General features: G+C 31.7%; 1 protein-coding gene across 35 annotated transcripts in view; it reads left to right on the top strand.

Moving 5' to 3' along the window:
* LOC119647768 (RNA binding protein fox-1 homolog 2-like) overlaps nt 1–21036 on the top strand; it is a 58872-nt gene that overhangs the window by 32555 nt on the left and 5281 nt on the right. For 5 of the 35 annotated variants that reach the window (XM_038048906.1, XM_038048905.1, XM_038048904.1 and 2 more), the window contains exons 7-16: nt 3313–3405; nt 8310–8364; nt 9166–9219; nt 10090–10110; nt 12310–12457; nt 13612–13681; nt 15156–15203; nt 19071–19142; nt 20146–20294; nt 20783–20940. In XM_038048906.1, the coding sequence (XP_037904834.1) occupies nt 3313–3405; nt 8310–8364; nt 9166–9219; nt 10090–10110; nt 12310–12457; nt 13612–13681; nt 15156–15203; nt 19071–19142; nt 20146–20294; nt 20783–20915 (843 nt within the window). In that variant the 3' untranslated portion in view covers nt 20916–20940. Of the gene's footprint in view, nt 1–3312; nt 3406–8309; nt 8365–9165; nt 9220–10089; nt 10111–10766; nt 10903–12309; nt 12458–13611; nt 13682–15155; nt 15204–19070; nt 19143–20145; nt 20295–20782; nt 20947–20969; nt 21034–21036 lie in introns of those variants that run through there. The other 30 variants (XM_038048916.1, XM_038048914.1, XM_038048915.1 and 27 more) reach the window with 28 other exon arrangements.

The following is a 21036-nucleotide window of genomic DNA, read 5'->3' as shown; positions in this document are numbered from 1 at the left end:
TATTCAATTGCATAATGCAGTATTGGGATATCTTCTTGAAATTTCTTCTAAAATGAAATAGCTGTTTTTCTCGTCATTTCTCAGCAAAAAGTAAATAAACGCTCGTAAATTTGCCATTTGAACTATAAAGAATATATTAGTTTCTTGTCACAATTGACCACTCTTTTCGTTGAAATTTGTTCCATAGAACCACTACACTACATATTTTACCGCTATAAATTATTTGCTTAAAAGTTTGAAAATATGGTATTTTCTTTACTGAAATCGTAATTGAGCTCGATTCTCGCTGACTTTTGAATGAAGCTGAAATTGCTCTTTTTTATTTCACTTTTATATGTAACAAAGTATGCTTCTTTTTACGAAAGCTAATTTAAACGCTAAAACAGACATAAACTAAATCCCCGTATGTACTTACTACATTGCGAAATCCTTTCATCAAATGGATGTATCTAATATTCAGATTTGAAGAAAATTTGAAAATTCTACCATTTTCTGTTTTTTCCTGAATTTTTATTGTGTGCTATGTTTTTATGTTATGTTGTTTAATTTTCTTATATCTAAATGTATGACTTAATTCCTTATCCCTAGATTGAATGAACACAAACCATTCTTCTCATACCCTCGATTATAAGCTTGAGCTTTTAGAAATGTTTAATGTAAATACATATAATTATTAGGGAGTATCCTCGTTTTCGACTACTTATTAAATATCTTAGGTTTGATGCTCTCTCTGGGTTTGCTTATGAAGAAACATAAAGATGCGAGTTTGCGAAATTTAAGTATGTTGTTATTGATAATATTGCCTTAAGTCCATATGCAAATTATATATACAAAATAAATGAACTTTTAAAGATTATGCTCAAGTATGAAAATACTTTTGAGAATTCTCAGTGGTCTTTAGGGGAGAGGTTTGAATTGGATTACCTACATTCGGATTCTGTTTGATGAAAAATTTTTCTAAGAATGATATGATATGGCTATGAACAACTTCTAAATTCGGACTTCACTACTTCGGTTTCGGTTAGTTTTGAATTGAATCCCGGACCAAGGCCTCTATAAAATTGAACATGGCCAAGAACAACTCTGTGCAAGTATTTTCTTTTTAACGATACCGCGGTACCCCTATAAGTGAATAATTGATATTCAATTATATTTTGCAATGTTTCAAAGTAGAGTCGGACCTGATAATTCGAAATCGAAGGGACTAACGAAAAATTATGAATCGTACAAAATTCAAATTACGGAAATTCCAATTATCCACGATTTTGAATTACGCAAATTCGAATTATCCAAGTTCGACTGTACTTATAACTGTTCATCTTCTGCTGTTCGTTTACTTATAAATTGTTCATCTTTTGCTGTTCGTTTATTTATAAGTTGCATTTATGGCTGTTCTCTATGATATTGCAAAAACTACCTATATGTAATACAGAGTTCGGCAGTAACTGAATTCAAACCATCTCATTCATCACTTTCACTGATGCATTATTTTAATCGTAGAAACGCAAGCTTATAGATTTTATATATATCATTTCAATTATGAATTGTTTAGAATTCTCATCAAGAAAGTTAATAGCATTAAACACAATAAATTACATTTATATTTCTTTCGAACTATAACGAATAGACAGAGTACGTACACATGGGGAGATGTCTTTATCATACATAGTAAAAGTGTTGGTTTTCAAACGAGCAATGAACGATTTAGATAAAAATGTATATTATAAATAAATAACTTCATGAGAATATTTGATTTGACTTGCATACACATAATTATTGTGTAAAGGACCATTTCTTTTTAGATGGCAGAGTTAATAAGCAAACAATCGATTGGTTAATATATAGTATTACTATTGTCCTTACAAAGCTAACTTTTTTTTTTAACTAAGAGTTTATTGACAGTTCTAAGAGGAGTGCAAGACTCACAGATTTGACGTTGCAGTTGTCAAGATAGTTGAGCGTCAGTATTTCGAACTCCAGCCCTGGCTTCGAATATTAGTTATGTTGTGTCTCGTGCTTGTCCCACTGTTGTAGGCTTATCACTTGCACAGTATTAAGTGTGATGAAAATAAAACTTAAGTATAGGTTCATTATATAAAAGGGAAAAAGACTGACACCCAACGATCTAGGAAGGAGTGTACAGAAGGCATATTTAAATTATTACTATAAGGTTGTCCAGAAAATCACAGCATGTTTTTTTTTGTGAAATGGAAAATAGCTTTGTCTATAACAAATTAAAACTATTCAATTATATGTTGTTTATTTAATTCGATGACATATTGTCATCTTTCAGGGAACTTACTGATATCGAGTTTATAAAACTTCTTTATTTTTGAAATTTGAAATTGTTCGCAAGATCTGGTGGACTTGATTGTATTCTGTAGGCTTGTCGTGTTTACTTAATCTTATTTTCTAAATAGTTTTGTAGATACCTGACTTTTCATTTGCTGTTATGGTCCATTCTAAAAGCGAATCGTTTTCGTTTCGATTTAATAGATCGACGAGGTCTACTCTTCTTCACTTTTGCGTGGAAGCCAAATGTACAGCTTCTTCATCCGCGGCATAAACTTCATACAGTTTTTGGTGTCTTGAGCGTTATGTTTATCTTTTTGAAGTAAAAAATGAAAATATGTCAACTCCATGTTGAAATCCCTGTAATGCTCAGCAATTGTTAAGTTAATAACACAACACTCGTAACTTCGTAATGCAGCTAAGATTGTCGGCTGCTTCGAACACCTTATATTGCGGTCTTGTAAATCAGAATAAAATTTATTAGTTTCCGAGACAAGTGTTTCCATCCAATGAAAAAAAGATGGAATGAATAGAGAACTCGATATTTCTATTTTTTCCCTAAGAAAGCAAAACAATCTCTGATTGGAAGAAATGAAGTTTTAATTTGATATGATGGTGAATTTCTGCACAACTCTATATTTTTAATTAGTCCCTAAGAAGACAAAACAATGCCTTGTTGGAAGGAATGAAATTTTAATTTGATAATGTGCTAATGAGATCTAGGCTTTACAATAGTAGTATAAGAATATGATGATATTTTTTGATGTAGTTGTTATATTAGCATATAAATAAGCACTTGTTAATCGGTCTAATACTTTGCAATGGTAAGATTAAAACAGTTTATGTAAATTATTGCGTAAAATCAATAGTAACTTTTCTTAATCAGTGGTGAGAAGTGAAAATGAGAAATTAAAGAAATACCAGCGAAAAATATATACATATATAATATTTTTGTTGCACGTTGTTTTTGAGCGGAGGCTGTTTTTTAATGCATGTTTCTTGTTCTGTCCTTGCATGTAGGGATTCGGTTTTGTAACATTCGCTAATAGTAGCGATGCGGAGCGAGCACGCGAACGTCTTCACGGCACTGTGGTTGAGGGACGCAAGATTGAGGTGTGCATGACTTAATTTTTATAAATACATTTTATTTTTATTTCTTTTATGGTTTCCAAATAACTTTTTTCGTATATTTATTTGTTTCTTTTTTTTTTTGTTTCTTTGATGATTCTACAAAATAATTGAAAAATTAGTAGACTATATGCATAAAACATTGAACGAAAAGAAGTGAGAGAATAATTTGGTTGGTATTTTTATCTTCATATTTGTTTTCTGGAATTCCGTCAAAAGCATTGAAAACTTATGTGACCTGCGAGAGCTTCTCCTGAAAAGGGAGGGGTTTTGTGTTCGGCATCTGTCAGTATAGTGCAGTATATTTTTTCAAATTGTTTTGAACATTTGATTGAAATCTTTTGAACGAAGATTTGTAATAACGGGAATGATAGCTGTTTACTATTTTTTTAATTCTGCCAAGTAGTTACATATTCTATAAATTACATACTTGATTTATATATTGTATTTGTTTTCGATAAGATGGTAACATATGAAAAGGAATTTGAAATTAGTTTTGTATTATTCGCCGAATGCCTATTAATTACGTATATATTACAGTGTTACATATATATATATATATTCATATTACGTATATTGATGCTACATGCATATATTTTTTCCAATCATCTATATGTCGAAGCTGATCCAATATTTGAATAATGATGATTTTAGTGTCGAAATTCGTGCAAAGTAAACATATCATTTCAATTTATCCCGACTCCCCTCTAAAATATTAAGGCCTTCTCCCCTGTTGCTAATAAATACATGCAAATAAATGTTGTTTTCATGCATTGTGGTAACATATGGTAGTTTTTTATTACAAATAGCATATAATTATGCATAGTTCATGTTACGTATTGTTTGCTCAGCAAATATCCTGGCCTTCTGTTTTAATTCGACACTTCTTAATTATGAAGCTCTAGGTGAAATAAATCATAGACGATTGACCTCAATTTCATACCATGAAAGTTGTATAATTTTCCTTTAATAGTTTTAAATAGAAGTAAACGTGTACAGAATTACAATGCTAACAGCTTCAAATGTTTCGCTTTCCAATATTTCATATGAACAATATAAATTACTTCACCTGAAATGTACGATGAGAGCAACAGAAATATTTTTTTCTGGATGTTGTCTGTCCCTTTATTATTTTGTAACATACATTCATAGAATTTTCTTCTTGGAACTCTTACGTTTTCTTACTTAAAAATGTTCGTTGTTATATTATAGCTGGTTTTATACAAAATTTTCACCACCCTAAAATTTTTTCAATACATTTTTTTCCCATGTAATCTAATAAAAGTCATGGAAATTATAAGCTTTGCGGGGTCATATTGATAATGATTTGAAAATCGGTTCTTGGAGCTACTTCATCCAAAAGCTATTTGATCTCATGGAAGGGCCATCCAGTAGGATAATTTTTTTTTTCAAAAAAGGTCTTGGATATTAATCCAGGTGAACCAACATTTATTGCATGCACAATTAGTCTTGACACAGATAACTTTACCAGGATCACTCGTAAATCATTTTTCAATGGCAGTGTACTACGTACTCTGATTAAATAGAAAGTACATAAAGCAAAAGTTCAATCCTTCGGGGGTAGTTTTTCGGGATATTCAAATGACATATATTTCTAATCGGTTGAGGAGCCAAGCATTCACAAGATATGTCAGTGGATAATTATTTAATCTTACTTTAGGCTATTGAATTTTGGTTTGCTTTGAAGTTTAAATCAGCTCTGCAATATCGTGCAACACTACTGTAATGGATAATACTATACTGGGCTCGGTTTGATGATGAGTCATAGAGCTCGAAATTATCTCTTTGGGAAAAGCTAAAAATGAATATATTGCTTGAGAAAATGTAAGGAAACAGTCGCCTCTTTAGCAGTGAAATTTGCAATTGAGGAGTTTAAATTCATGAAAATCATACTTTTTTTATATAAGGTTTGCTTCTCAGCTACTCCTTAAATGAAGAAGCGTACATTACTGAGCTCTGTTCAAATATTAGCAATTCTTCTATCTTTTATTTATATTGATAAGTGGAAAGTTTTTCATAGAGGAGTAACAAAAAAATATGGAAATCAACAAAACGTTTCCCATTTTGGCTATTTGTACCCCAATTTGATATTCCTTTTGAATGTAGGATTCAAAAATGGAACTTCTCAAGCCTGATCAACTATGTTTCAATGTTGCTTTTAAATACTGCAAGACTAATCAAAGTATAGTATTATTTCTGTACAATGGCTAATCTTTATAAATACACAAGAAACAAGCTTTATGTGAGATAGGAAAGCAACGTGTTCTGTAGCAGTTAATTTTTGTACTTCTATATTAAGCACTTATATATTGCGTTAGTGGTTATGTTTAGTAAATTTGTCTTCATTTCTGGTCATTGTTTAGTTATTTTATTAACAATGCTACTACTATTGCTGACATGCAGTTTATTATAGAGATATGTATTTCCACACTTTTGTTTTAGTTTCATTAAATTGCTTTTGTTAGAAACTTCCGTTAACATCTCTCCTTTCAGTAATTTTTCATTCATAAAAGAAACGCTTGTCCGTAAATGATTCTTGAAGCTATGCTAGAAGTTTATTCAAGAGAGTACGAACACGTCTCGTTACATTGAATATGTGAATGCAAATAAAGTGTTTATTTTTGTGATTTATTACTGTGGGCAAAGTGGAGTATATGGAAGGTTGCAGAGTGAGAAAAAATACACTTCTTTGAGTCGATATCGAATAAGAAAATGAACTTCTTTTCGCTAAAAACTAACACTTGACACGCACACTTATGTATTGAATAGTAATTTTTAACATTATTATACAACTGTTTGATATTGAAGATGATTTAGAAGTTAGCTGTAATATAGTTATAAGGCTCGTAACACAAAAAATTCAATTCTTTTCCTTTTGCTTCTACCGAAAAAACAGTAAATAATGAACTCTTGAAAATTTTAATATTGTGTTGAAAGAATTCTACTTTTTCATATTGATTATAAAGAAAGCATATGTAAAGTGAATTATTAATTTCTGATTATTTCTTTTTTGTGAAATATTAATTTCATCAACAACAAATCTATTTTCTTTCATTATCGATTTAGTGGAAGAAGACATAGGAATCGATATCATATTGAGCTCTTAAAATATTGTTTTTGTGTCGAAAAATAAAAATATTGCAATAATTTGAAACCATAGAGCCCAAATGTATCATATCTACTACGACTGGCGCGAGCGACACTGTTCCGTGCGTTATTGATTGTATCCGAGTCAATTAAAAAAGAAACCTATGAGTTGAGGTAAGATGTTAAGTATATCGGAAAGATTTCAGTCAAATCGATAAGATAAGTTGTTACACGAGCTATTATAGGCAAATAATGATATGTTAAGTAATACAAAACTAATTTTATTTACATTATTTTGAGTTGTTGGTTGAAAAATATGATCCATTCCTTGTCGGCTTTGAGCGTTCTTCGATTTGCTGTACTTTTCCTTAGAAATACATTAAACATTTCTTTGTTGATTTTAACATGATATTTTCGAAGAGTACAGTTCTAGCTTCCCTAACAACTTTTAATCTCTGAAGTTAGGTATAGCATGTGCTGAAAGAAGGATTTTTTCATTCGTATCATTTGATACCATTACTGACTTAGGCTCCCTCACATCCACTTTATTCCTCACAAATATATTCATTAACAAACTACTCATTTGAGAAAGATAAGGTACTTTGAAGTTGAAGTTTTCCAGTTGCTGGATGCCGAAACATTGTCCAAATTTTACCATGAATGATGCACAGAACTCTCGCAAAATATAAAATTAAATGCGGTAAAACTGTAGCATTTGTATATATACCTCTAGGTTCTCTTTTTTCATATGCTGCATTATCAAGAAAAAAATAAAAAACATCTGAAAGTAATTGAGTATTCTGCCTGATTAATCAATATTTTAGACAAATGAAAAAAATAATTGAATTTAGAGCGGATATAGGAAAACAAGCTATTCAAAGAAAACAGTACATATCGTATCATATAATACATGAAAACAAGAACATAAAATAGGCGAGACTCAAACTGATCTGCTATGGCTGATTTCCATAAAAATGAATAAATCGTCGTCTAATACCGAAGCTTGGAATACTTCAATCAGTCGTATTTATCGAATGTTTCCCTTTGAACGATTTACTTACGTATATGTGTGTCCAGGTATTGAATTTCACATCTGAAACATTAAAAACATCACAGGTAATCACCAAAGACAATCCCTCAATATTGGATCGCGGTATAAGGAGATTCGCGTTGCAATATTATAACTCTTTAAGATGCTTAATTGCCTAGCTCCAGCTATGATAGATGATGCAGGGAGAACATTTGAAGAATATCAACTCATTTCCTAAACTGATCCATGAGTATGAGCGAATATGAGTAAGAACGATGAAGTAGTTGACCTGGACTAGTGGTCTGATTGTGAAATACACAACATTGGTGGATTTTGTCTATCGTCGTGAAATAATAAGAAGATAATAATTAGGTTTAGTTACAATGTCAAAGTGTCATAGCGTCTAATGTGATTGATGGTTGAATTCTGGACGAACGGTTACCGAAAAAGTACGAAAACTCGACATTGTAGAGATCCTACTTAAAAACGATCGGTTTTCAATGTGGCAGCAAACTAGTTCAATATCTTATATTGTATTCTATAGACATAAAATTTAGTAATTCCCAAATGGGGTTTTAATTTTTTAACCCATGTGAGTTTTTTTTTTTTTTTTGTTATTTTAATTTCTTATTTTATGATTCAAGTATTATCTTTGTTTTTAAATTTAAGCTATCTTTATATTTTTCATTAATGTGGAAAAAATTAATTTACTTTCTTTCTCATTATTTTAATGAAAAATCACTCAAACCAGGTGAATAACGCTACCGCGCGTGTTCAAACTAAGAAAACACCGGCAGTACCAAATGGTGAGTCTTTTTAAACATTTTCTCTGATATTTTCATTAGGTCTTATATTGTGTGAAATTTATTTCAATTTGCTCTACTAAAAAGTTTTTTGTAACGTAAAATAATGTTGATTTTATTTCTGATTCTGTAAGGAAAGTATTCCTATTGAATATGCATATTGGAAAATCTTGTTAAAGATCATTTACATATGTGAGAGCAGAATTATAAATTTAATTGGAAAATATAATTCTGTTCTTAGCAAGTTTATCGCCACTTTATATTTGTACAAATCAAAACTTTAATTGGCATTTTTTTTTAAATTTTTATATGACAGGCTATCACTTTTCCGAATACAAACATATATTCCTTGTTTTAATATAAATTTCGTAACAATGTGGGCTCTTTTCATTTATAATTATGTACTGATTAATTTATATATTCGACGATATATTAATTTCTAGAATTGAATCGGAACAATCATAGTTTCTGAATTGCATAAATTTTATGATTCCACCAAATAATATTTCAGAACTATAAAATCCGGTAAGGGAGTCACAGGAAGGGTATCGAAAATTTCTACAGAATTTTCGCGGAAATATGAGTTTAAATCTTATAACGAATATTTTTTATTCAGTGCACTTATGATTCGTATTAGTTTGCGCAAATATGCATATTTATTTGGCGGCCATAACACATTAAAATTCTTATATAAATCAGCCTTAATATATAATTATATAAAAAATAAATACAAATATTACTTATCACACACAAATATTAAATATACATTCTAGTAATTTTTCTTAATTAATTTTATTTTTACGGGTCAACCATCAGTTTGTCTGACTAAAGAAGGCGCCGTAGCGGCTCCCGCTTTGGGTGAGCTTATTTTATTTTTTTTATAATTGTAACATAAAAATATTTAGGTAACGTCTCCAAATATGTCTGTTCATAACAATATTCATTTAGAATTTGTTATTCAGTTAAAATTTAAAAAAACATAATATAAATATTATTCTACTTAGTTTCGTTAAAACTTGGAATGCATGGAAATATTTGTTAAAAATTAAGACTATAAATAGTGGACCATTTTTGATTCTTTGTTAGGTGCATGGAGATATAATTCAGTTTCTAGAATTTGAGAACAAGTAAATTCTAAATGTTTTTAAAATTGAGTGAAGTGGAGCGAAATATGATTGTGTTTATTTGAAAAATAGTAGAATCGGGTTTTAATTATAATAAGTGATTACCGAAAATTGGAAGCTGTGCAACTCAGATATAAAACAATTGGGTTTTTCTTACGTGAGGAGCTTTAGCGTTATTCAACCCTTGGACCTTGGACCTTGACGTGAAAGTTTTTCGTTAGTACTTTACGAAACGTGTGTTAGCTTTGATATTAATTGTAAAACAGGAAATTGGAGGGTCGAAAAATAGATGTTTGCTAATTAGACAGGACTCATTCCTAAGAGCGCCCCTATACGAAATCTAGATCCATTCCGGTATCTGCTCATTTGTATTTGATAATTAATAGTCGATTATAATGCATTTTAACTGAATTTGGAAAAGATGTCATATTCGCCTCGCTTCACAACAATAATTTTCTTCCTGAATGTTAATTGTATATAAATTTTGACAAAAATATTCATTACTAAAAATTTTACTAAGTTTTATTTTTTAGTGAGGCACGTTTAATAACATACTTAGAATCAGTTTATACTAATCCAATGCTTTTTTCTTCCTGTTTTGCAGTTTGCGTTCAGTGGCCAGAAGGTAAGGGGACATTTAACATTCCCAATTAAAAATATTAATATTCAGTTTTCTGTCTCCATCATTTACACACAAAATACAAGAACAACAGCTTTGTTGCAAATATTATATTATAGAAAGTTGGAAAATACCTCACTATTCTGTCTCTTTGTTTTTCGTTTTGAATGTCCTTTAGTTTTCTTTGTCCTCACAACTTCTTTCATTTGTAAACCCTATTTATGTAGTATGGGTACATACATAGTGTCATTTCTAATTCGTTGATTATTAATTGATGATAGCCAAAAACTCTTGGGAAAGAAAATTTGTTGCGTCACATGAATAACGAAAACAACTAGGTAGAAAAGTTGTTGTATGCAATAATACTATAAAAATGACGAAGAATCTCCCTAAGAAAGAAAAAAGGAGTTAAATTGCAGTTTAAATTTGATATTTTAACACATTCTTCACATTTAACGCTTTATTGCTCTTAATTTTAATGACGTTAATACAACTTGCTTATTTTGTATCTTAATATCAAACTAAATACATAAGTTATCTGGTAAAAATTTCAATATAAAATAATTTTCTTTTAAAATATGAAGAACATACATTATAAGATAAGTTGGGACCATGGAATGAAGACATTAATCTTATGAAAAATACTTATAATTCATGCTTAGGATATCGGTTGCCGATGACATGGCCGTTCTTGAGTGCTGTGGGCACATCGTCACTTAATCCTTCAGCACCCGCAGCCACTCAGTTACCACCTACAACGCCTCTAGTTTTAGCTCCTCGTGCAACCCAAAGAAGAAGGTATTTAATTACTATACACTATAACTCCACGAGAAGAAAGTAGTTAAAGCCATACTATTGATCGCAACATGTTTGGAATTTCGTTTGTTAATTGTCGTCTAGTGTCTGATCGTATAAGTGCTCTCCGGAGATTTGAACTTTTAAGTTCCTAAAATATAGTGTTTGTCTATAGTTTGCACTAATCTTCATATAATTGTTGTATGCTAATATGACTAACGACATATATAGTAAACTGAACTTGTAGCCACGCTAAGATTTCCAAAGTTCTGTAAAGTCCTTCATAAAAAACATGATACTAATGCAGTGTATGATTTATAGTTGCAAACAATGTTTAAAAGTAGGTGGTGATGCACGGTAAAAAGAATCTTCAAGAAGTACTTGCATTTATTTCCTTTATATTAATTTGAAATTAACATCGCATGATAATTCATTCCTAATTTAATGTTTTCGCATGTCCAACATATCATCTTCAAACCTGAACTGAAATTGATAATACATTTGTGCGTTTAGCCTTACCGTGAATATTTAAGTCTTTATAATGCAAGTTTTATTTCCGTCAGATCTTCATAATCGCGTTATGACTATAATGAATAGCCCCATACACACTATGCGGTCCCCGCGAATCAAATATACAATGTAACTAGATTACAAAAGAAGGCTTGACCATACTTTGCAAAATCTTTACGATCTATAAAAACCTGCAGTATTTGTATAGATTATATGAGTATATTTGAAGAGAAAATTAATACCATAACAACAATATTTCTTCGAATAACTTTATTACTCCTTGAGGAACTTTCAAATGAGTTCTATAACAGTAACACTCACTTCTTCATAATCCCTTGAGATGTAAACTTTCAAATGGGGTCTAATTCTGTTTGTTACCGTGTATGTGTGAACTTTCCATTCTCACCTCATCAAATTGAAACCCTAGTTAAAATATTTTGATAAATTTACTTTTTTTCATCATACTACCATCTTAAACAGGTTCGATAAGCATATATTTCTAAAATGACACGTAAATTGTATTGATGAGATGCCGCTTTTCATTTCCAATTTTGGGTGTAAATATGAGTTTAGAAAAACTGAAAAATATTTTCATTTTAATTATTGAATTTTAGAACACATCCAAAAGTTTTTATTATTTCAAATTAGAGAAAAAAATAACTAACCGCATGTATTTTTTCTTTTCGTCTTTTTTTATATATAAATACTTCTCATTCGCACGAATATGATTCAATGATAACATGAAATCAAATAAAAAATGTGACATTTACAAAATTGTGAAATATCGTTTGCCAATGAACAAATAAATTCCGCAACAATCGCTCTGTCGTCTATTGGTTCAACGACGAATATATATTTGGAAATTGGAATTGATAAATGATAAATATATTGTAAATTAAGCTGCTGCCCTACGTGGAGTTGCCATACAAAGAGGACGAGCGAGAGCTGCTTTACCTGCAGCTGCTGCAGCCGCGGCTGCCTTTGCACGGCTTCCAACGCCACTGGCTGCAGCAGCGAATCCAGCTAATGCTTTGCATGGATATACGCCGTAAGTAATTAATTTACAAATGAACAAAAATATTCTTATGACGCTTAACGACGCTGTAATCAAATTACATTCGAACAATACCTATTCACAAACTATTTATAAGAATAGACAAAAGTGCTTCTTCTGTAATGACAGAAAAAATCAAATAAAAATGTGGTAGATGACAAAAAAATGAAAATAATCAGATTCACTTTTTCGCATTCGAAAATCAATTTCTGCATGTAAAATCTTGACAACAAATAGTTTGTTTATTGTTTTTATTTTCGTATAATTTACTTCTGATTATTTATGCTCTAGGCATTTTAAAAACACTTTAAAATTACTACTACTTTGTAAATAATTTGAAAATTTAACAAAATTTCGCATGCTATTTCATAATGGGATAATTTATAATGTTTCTAAATGAAAATGTTCATTATGGCACGAAAATAGGTCACAATTTCATTTTCCCATTCGCATGATCCATTATTGTATTCTAACTGTACGAGATAATATCCACGGATAAATTTGCGCATGATATATATACCAATAGATTACAAAAAATCTAATTGGTAGAGATTTTTACGAAAAGGATATATAGGAAATATAGCTTGGATATATCGTTATCGATTTTACATAGTATGGCTTTAAGAACTATCTAGAAATCATTTTAGTATGACTTAGACGTATATGATATCTGAATGATCCTTGTACAGGACAACAATAGGTCGGGTTGAAGCTTTGTAGGAGTCTTCTTCCCTGTGAAGACTCCAAATTCTCTATTTGCATTGATTTTTAATTAACTGACCTTTTATCATCTTTCATTGTTTTACAAGCATTTGTTAAACTTAGTCGAACTGAATCGAATCTAAAAGTAGAGAAAATAGCTCTTATTTAACTTATCTTCAATTCATGACTTTATAGGAGCGCATGAAATGAATTTTTTTTAATTTGATATCATAAGTAATAACGCAAGCAAGATCGTACCGTTTGGTTAATAAGAACAACAAAACTTAATACTATCTAATATATAATAGTTATTCTACATTTCGGATCACCTCTTAATCTGCTTGAGTTATTCTAAGATATTTTTAAAGAAAGATGATAAGAGCATCACTTCATCGTAAATTGAAATATTGCTAAATAAAACTTATGCCTTTTTGAATTTTCCTTAGCAGTGTATATTACGACCCATTCTTAGCAGCGGCTGCAGCTACAGCAGATGCCAATAACTATCGTTTTCAAGTAAGTTATTATTGTAATTATAATACATAAAACTATTCTAGATCCCCACTAAGTTTCTTCCAAAACGATTTTAATGGATTCTATTAGATGCCCCTTCCTTTGATTTGAGGATCTTATTGAATAAAATTCAGGGTTAATAATAAAGGAATAAAGTAAACATGTGTTTTTTTGCTTTGAAACAACAAGAGTATCAAATGAAAAAACGCAATTAAAATTTTTCAAAATTAGCTTTCAATATCAGTTGGTGGGTGATAAGGAAGTTAGAACCCAAGATGTACCCACCATAAAGTTTAATAGGTCTCGCTCTCAGAAAGTATCTAACCAAACAATCTGAAAAAAAATCACAATGATGCATCCATGTATAGGCCTAAAAATACAGTACAATATAGTTAGCAATGGAATAGCACAATCATATATAGAATATATTCCATAGTGATATATATCAAGGTCACAATAAAGTTCAGCGGCTTGAGATACGAAGACCCCATCAATGTATACGAAAGCGGCTTCGCAGCATCTTATTTTTACTTTTTTAACTTTTTTAGACTAATATACGAATATGAGTTTTAGTTTCTGAGGACATACATATATATGTCTAATTAAAATGCCGGTAATGCAAAATTCAAATTAATAGGTAACGCTCTCATTGCGAGTGATATTCACTTGCGCCATACTTTTTACTAGTAATCTGTATGAATACGACTGAAAATTAAGTGCACAGTTAGTTACTAATCATTGCGTCAAGTGACATATACTAAAATTGACAACCTACACAAGCTTAGATGGAACACCAACAACAAAAATTATCATCTTAAAAAAGGATTGCAAAACCTAAAATACTACCAAAGTGGACCGCCCACTGGACGAATATATCCGGAACTATTTCGTGCTACTCCAAGGATGAGACTCATTTAAAACCTTTATGTTTAGCGTATCGATTCATTTTTGCACCGTAACTAAAAGATCAACTTTTGTGCACATTGGATCAATCATGTGGCGGCAGCAAAATTCAATGAAGGCGAAACGGTTTTAGCGCAGAAAATTGACATCTGCCATGCGACAATGGGTTAAAAGTCATGAATCCTGGACACTGGACAAATTCAGAGGCCGCATTCGATTTTAAGCTTTAATGATTAGACTACTTCCCTCTACCCCCTCTGCTTCTCTCTTTATCCACTCCCTCACTCTTCTTCTCCTACCTTTTTTCTCTGCTCTTCCCTCTCCCCCCCCCCTTCCTCCTCTCTTCCCCTCCCTCCCTCCTCTTTCCTCTCTTCCCACCCCCTCCTCTTTCCTTCCCTCTCTCTCTTGCTCCCCCATTCTCAGCGATTTATATGAAAAATTTTAGGATTTATATATTTTTGGAGGTTCAGCCTTCACTGTTGATACTGTCAAGCAATTTCATTGAAATAGGTCAATACTTTCGTACCTAGATTTCATTAAAGCAATTAGACCAATTTTTCATTCTCTTTTGCAGGCAGCCAAACCGGTGACAGAGGTTCCAGCGCAGCCAACTATTTTGAATGTATTTATCAACTTCCCAATTATTATTTTTACTTTGTATAGGTTTAGCTTCATTTATTTTTCCATAACGTTGATAAATTTTAACAACTTTTCGTTCCCATCTTTGAATGAATGAGATGGTATTCTACTAATTTTGTTATAGTATTTTTATATTTTAGAGTACATTTATATATAGTTATCCATCATAACTGGGAATACGATGTTACGATCTTATCTCATCATATTTCTTCATAGTTCTAACAATATGAATCATGAATATGATGATTGAAACAATACAGTGTGTTCCACAGCTATAGCACCATTAAAAACTCCTAAACAAAATTTTATGTTAATTAAATTTAATTTATGTTTTATTACCGAATTGTATAAAAATATAACTATGCTGTTTCATAACTATAGCACTACTTTCTTGTGCGTGGCATTGATTACCTGATAAATGCGGCTACTCGCATACTGAACGAAATTTTCGATCATAACCATATCAATTTCTACACAATTATGTATATTGAAGCGCATTCTTCAATTTGCTGACGTTATTGAATCGTTTATTTGCGGAATTCACTTTCCACACGACTATTGTCTATACTTACTTAATGGAGTTTCAAACGTGGGAACATGCGGACCACTCAAAAATCGAAATATTATTATCTGCAAACCACGCTTTTGTATTCCATGTATGCGTAATATTATTTAGCTAGCTTTCCGGCTTTCCGACATATTGAACGGTGTTAATTTTTAGAACGGCAAATTCAACATTTCTTTATCGGTAAATTTTCCTAAAATCATTAAACTTAATTGAAGTCTTTCCTATATTCCGTTCCTCCAACTAATTTATGTAAATATTTGTCGGAAAAAAAATGTCTGGAAACAAGAAATCGGTGAGGTTAGATATTGTCTTCTATATGTAGTTAAGTCTAAATTTGATAGACCAGTAGCTTACTCCGAACTACAATTTTATTTTATTATGTATATATATTTCGGGAGAAACTTACTCCCTTCATCAGTACAAAGCTACTTAGGTATTGTAGTTTGGAGTAAGCTACTGGTCTATCAAGAAATCGCTGATAAAACAAAACGGGAAACCGGAAACTGGACGCTTCAGGTCTGGAAGATTTTGTGTATTTCTTTTATAAAAATATTTCAGTGGACTTTTGTCCCATTAGCATGTAATATATTATCTGAGAATATCCACTTTCGCGTGATACTGACATTCATAGTTTTGAATTTGCGCGGAAGCGAAAAAGTTAACCTATCATAACTTTGTTAATAATAGTCAGATTTCCACCAACTTCTGGTAGGATCATGCTTTTCGTTATAGCCTACATTACTGGAAAATTTCATAATTCCACCGTGAACTTAAGGGGGGTTTTGCAGTCAATTACTAAAAATTATAGTAATATACTATTAGATATCGGAATGGAGCCTAGGCATCATATAGGTGCATCTAATGATTTTTTTTCGGATTTTTCGGTTAGATAGTTTTTAAGAATGGGTCCGTGAAAGAAATGATCACTTCCAACCTTCGACACACCCCACCTTTCCAACATGCGTCAAAACTAAGACCGGTTGGTGCTATAGCTATGAAACAGCTGGATGTCATATTTTGGATCCGTCTAGTTGTTTCCTTTATTTTATTGAATGGTGCCGGTAAAAATATTTAGAAGATTTTGATTAATTTTAAGAAAATGCTGGTAGTATTTATTGTAAATAGTATAGGAGTGGGGTTATAGTTATGAAACAAGCTATACATTCAGAATTTATTCTTTTGCTAATTTTGAATGGGTTATGGGTATTCACATTATCATGGACTGCTTGATGTACTTATTGCTCTGGCTAATAATATGATTTTCTTTTATAATTAAGTCCTTCTTCATTATAGAAAAAGATATAGACGAGTCAATAGACCCCCCGCTTTAAATATAAGCTGTGTTTTTTATATAAGAATACTAAATTCATGTGTTCGGTTAGATTAGATCCAAACGTGCAAACTATGGAAATTATGCATTAAAACAATGCATATCAGATTATTGAATGAATGAAATTTGAAGTGCTTATAGTTTAACAATGATAATTAAGGTAGTTATCGTTTCTGATATTTGAAATCTCCGTCAATAATAACAACGCGCAAAAATAAGTGGTCTCCGAAATACGTATATTCATGAAATAAAAATTTTTGTAAAAGCAGATACGCGACAACGACAGTTATTCTTTATACTCGTGTATTTTTATTGTAATTTTTGGTAGATTGCCCTACAGGAACGGTTTCCATTAGTATAAGCGGGGAGTTTATTGGTCATATGTGTATATATGTTTTCTTTTTTTGTAAAAAGTAGTATTTTTATTATATTTTCAAGAACACATCTCATTCAAGTTAAATAATCTTCTCATAGAATCGTTTTGATTGTCATTGCGAGGACCATATATTGGTGCATGAAATTACATTGTTATATTTTTATAATGGCAAAAGCGTGAAATTTCCATTATAGAATCGTATATCAATTTGGTGGGTTTAACCTTAAAAAGTGGAAGTCAGCATTTGCATTTTAAATATGATTTATAAATCATATATGTATGCCGTTCATAGCAAAGGATCAACGCATACGCTCCAGTACCAACTGTCCCAGCTCTTTGCTCCCCCCAATAAGTCTGAACTCCGGTACTGTTTTGTAGTACGATGCTGTCGGTCGACCGGTTCGTAGGATAATTGATTTCATTGTATGGCATAGCAATCGATGCATAATCATTTAACTGAAGTGAACTAAGTCGCATCATAAGACCTCTCCCGAAGGGGTTTAACAAGATCTGGCTGACTACAGAATCGTGAAAGCAGATCGATGAACGGAAGAGATCAAAGGCTCTTATAATTGCTGCGAGTTACGGTCCTTATCTGTATGACATCAGGTGTAGTTTCAGTTCATCAAATAGTTACGAATGAAACCCATAAGAGAAGGTAAGCAACCATCAAATAATAGCCCTTCTCGAGGATGATGTCAACGCCGTGAAAAGCCGGGGGTATATTTACACAGAAGACTTTAAAGAACTACTGCTGATCGCGATGGGGTCGATCGATTTGTATATTCGTTGCTGGTCATTTGAAAGTCACTGATCTTTCGTACGCGAACAATTAACCGTCAGTGCGATAATCAGCAGTACCATTATGCCCACAATATCATTTTAGGCAGTTTTTCCTCCTTAACATGTAGTTTCTAGTAGCCGCTTTGTCTTTGCATTGCATTATTGTGGTGCTCTTCAGCCTGAACAGGTATGTCGTATTCAAAGTCTTCGGTGAAACTGGTTCCCAGATCATGAGAGTGCGGCTTGCGAAAGTTGTCAACTTCAATATTACACAAGATTTACTTCTTTCTTTATAATGCCGCCGGCCATCAAATGAAGAACTGCCTAATAATCAGATAACGAAAACCTGTGAAAGTCTTTCATTTCGGGTGCATTTTTAAATACTAAAGTTAGGAAGGCATTTATCTGGAATAATTAAAACATCTCATTATCGTCCATGGGCATACTATGTAACCAAATATAGGCCCTTTAAAAACTGAGCTCGTAAATAGAAATTACGAAATACTGAATTTTTTCATTGTTTAAATATCTCTGGACGATATATTATCTCTGCAGTGCAAACGAATTTCATCATTAGAAAATTTAAGTAACAAATTCATAATTTTATTTTGATTATTCTCCCTTAGCAGATAGCGCCGCCTATTTCCAATTAGCTGTGAATTATTTATTTTTTTGTAATGTAGTTTTGATGGGTTTAGTATGTAAAACATTAAGCTTGATAACTTCAAATAATCAAAATTTCAAAAATCAATAATGGAATGAACCGATGCGCATTATATATAAAACATTTCAGCGACGAACAATGACCACGCTAAACAGCAGTCCACATTCGCTCAACCGAATCCAGGTTCCACAGAATGTTTTGGTAAAAACGACACTTGAAAATTATGAATTATTTTTGTGGTTTCAACTTGCGTATACATGAAAATGTTCAATGCATGAATGGCCTGTTTTTATATTGTGAACATTTAGAAAAGAATAAAAAATTGGATTTCTTCTGGTTTTCAATATTGCCAATTTAAAGTCGAAGTTCTTTCACTATTAGATTCTACTCTTAATGTGCGGTATATTCAGACAAAATTTCTTGAAATTCAATAATATGATTTAATTTAAAAAAGCAGATATTTCCAAGCGAAATGACGCTCCCCCTCAGATTATGACGCAAATGATATGAAAAGTTTTTCTATAGAATTCGTAAAGTAGAAAGTGAACATTGCGGTCTTAATACGACAAAAGAAGATCGATAAAGATCGAGTATGAATATTACTTTTGATACGATCCAATTTTACAGGTAGTGTTATAACATTGTTCATGCATTGAGGTATTATGTAATCTTGATGTAACTTTTACTTTTCATTATTTTCCACTTTATTGATTTTTTTTTAAACAGTAATAATTTCGCATGATTATTCCATATACAATCGCTGTAGGATCTTCATTCCTTGAGTGGGTGATTTTGTGTATTTTGCCATCATTTATATCTATATTTTGTGAAAACAGTAGTTTAAGGTTTCGTTTGCCCAGTTACAGGATAGAAGAGAAAAGCCTAAAATATAATTTTGTTGAATGCGTTTGCTAACTAGTACTTGCCCGTTTCAATAATAATGGGCGTATTTCAAAATTATTATTCATCACCTTTTGTCTTTAACATTGGCTTTTATCACATGTAATTATGATATTATTATTCACTACCTTTTGTCTTTAACAATGGCTTTTATCACATATTTAATGTTTCCATTGCCTGTCGATTTTATATTAGTTACGATATGAGTAATGTGTACCTGAGTGTTGAAAATTATTTATCGAGAATGTTACATTGGCTACGCTTTATACACTGGAAGTAGTCTCAAAATTGATTATTTTTGCAGGCTACAGCACCATTGTTAAAAACACCATTATCGACTGCTCAGCAAGCCTATACGGCGGCTGCGACGTACACAGCGGTTGCTGCACGGGCTGCATATGGCGCTGCAGCAGCAGCGCAACCAACCGTTGCTCAGTATGCAGCTGTTGCAGGGTAAGTTCCCCGATGGGTGAAAAATGAAAATATGGGATTGAAGAAATATTTATAATTCCATTCTAATCAACACATACCTTTTCTTACTTTTCCGTTGCAAATTAATATTTGGCAGTGAGATGTTCACAAGATATTCACATATTCTTCATTGTTTAGCAGCTGTTCGGGCACCGAATGTACTTGGCTCAATTGGATCTTGTTCGATTTCGCTTAATAGCTCCACCCATGAGGTGTTTAAAATGTACTGCCCAATGCATTTTCCTAAACACCAACGTCTAACATCCTTTAATTCAATTTAGATGCAAACGGTTTACGATCCTATCTGTATTTTTCTTTTCCAGTCGAACATGTATAATGCCTGCATGTGCTTTATCGTGTACTTGAAAATCCTCAGAAAATATGTTACAAACACATAAAATATTCAGATAAATTAATGAGCCAACTTCTGGAAATTATACTAAACTGTCCATCACAATTTTTTATTGCAGCAAAAGAAAGAAACAAATAAAGGCGTTCGAAAGCAGGCTTAATTTCTCAAGATTAATTTTGAACATACAAATACTGGCAAAACTATCCTTTCCTTTCCCCATTTCCTCAAGAATGGAAAATGTGATATTATGATACGCATTGATTGCGTGAAACGAGATTTAATATATAATATGGTATTTATTGTAGATACGGGCGAGAATATGCAGATCCATATTTGGGTCACGGAATTGGACCAGTGCCGACGTACGGGGTA

Source organism: Hermetia illucens, chromosome 2, assembly GCF_905115235.1.
Source record: "Hermetia illucens chromosome 2, iHerIll2.2.curated.20191125, whole genome shotgun sequence".
Classification (NCBI taxonomy): Eukaryota; Metazoa; Arthropoda; class Insecta; order Diptera; family Stratiomyidae; genus Hermetia; species Hermetia illucens.
Note: the sequence above shows the minus strand (reverse complement) of the source record. Positions and strands in the feature narration are given on the sequence as shown.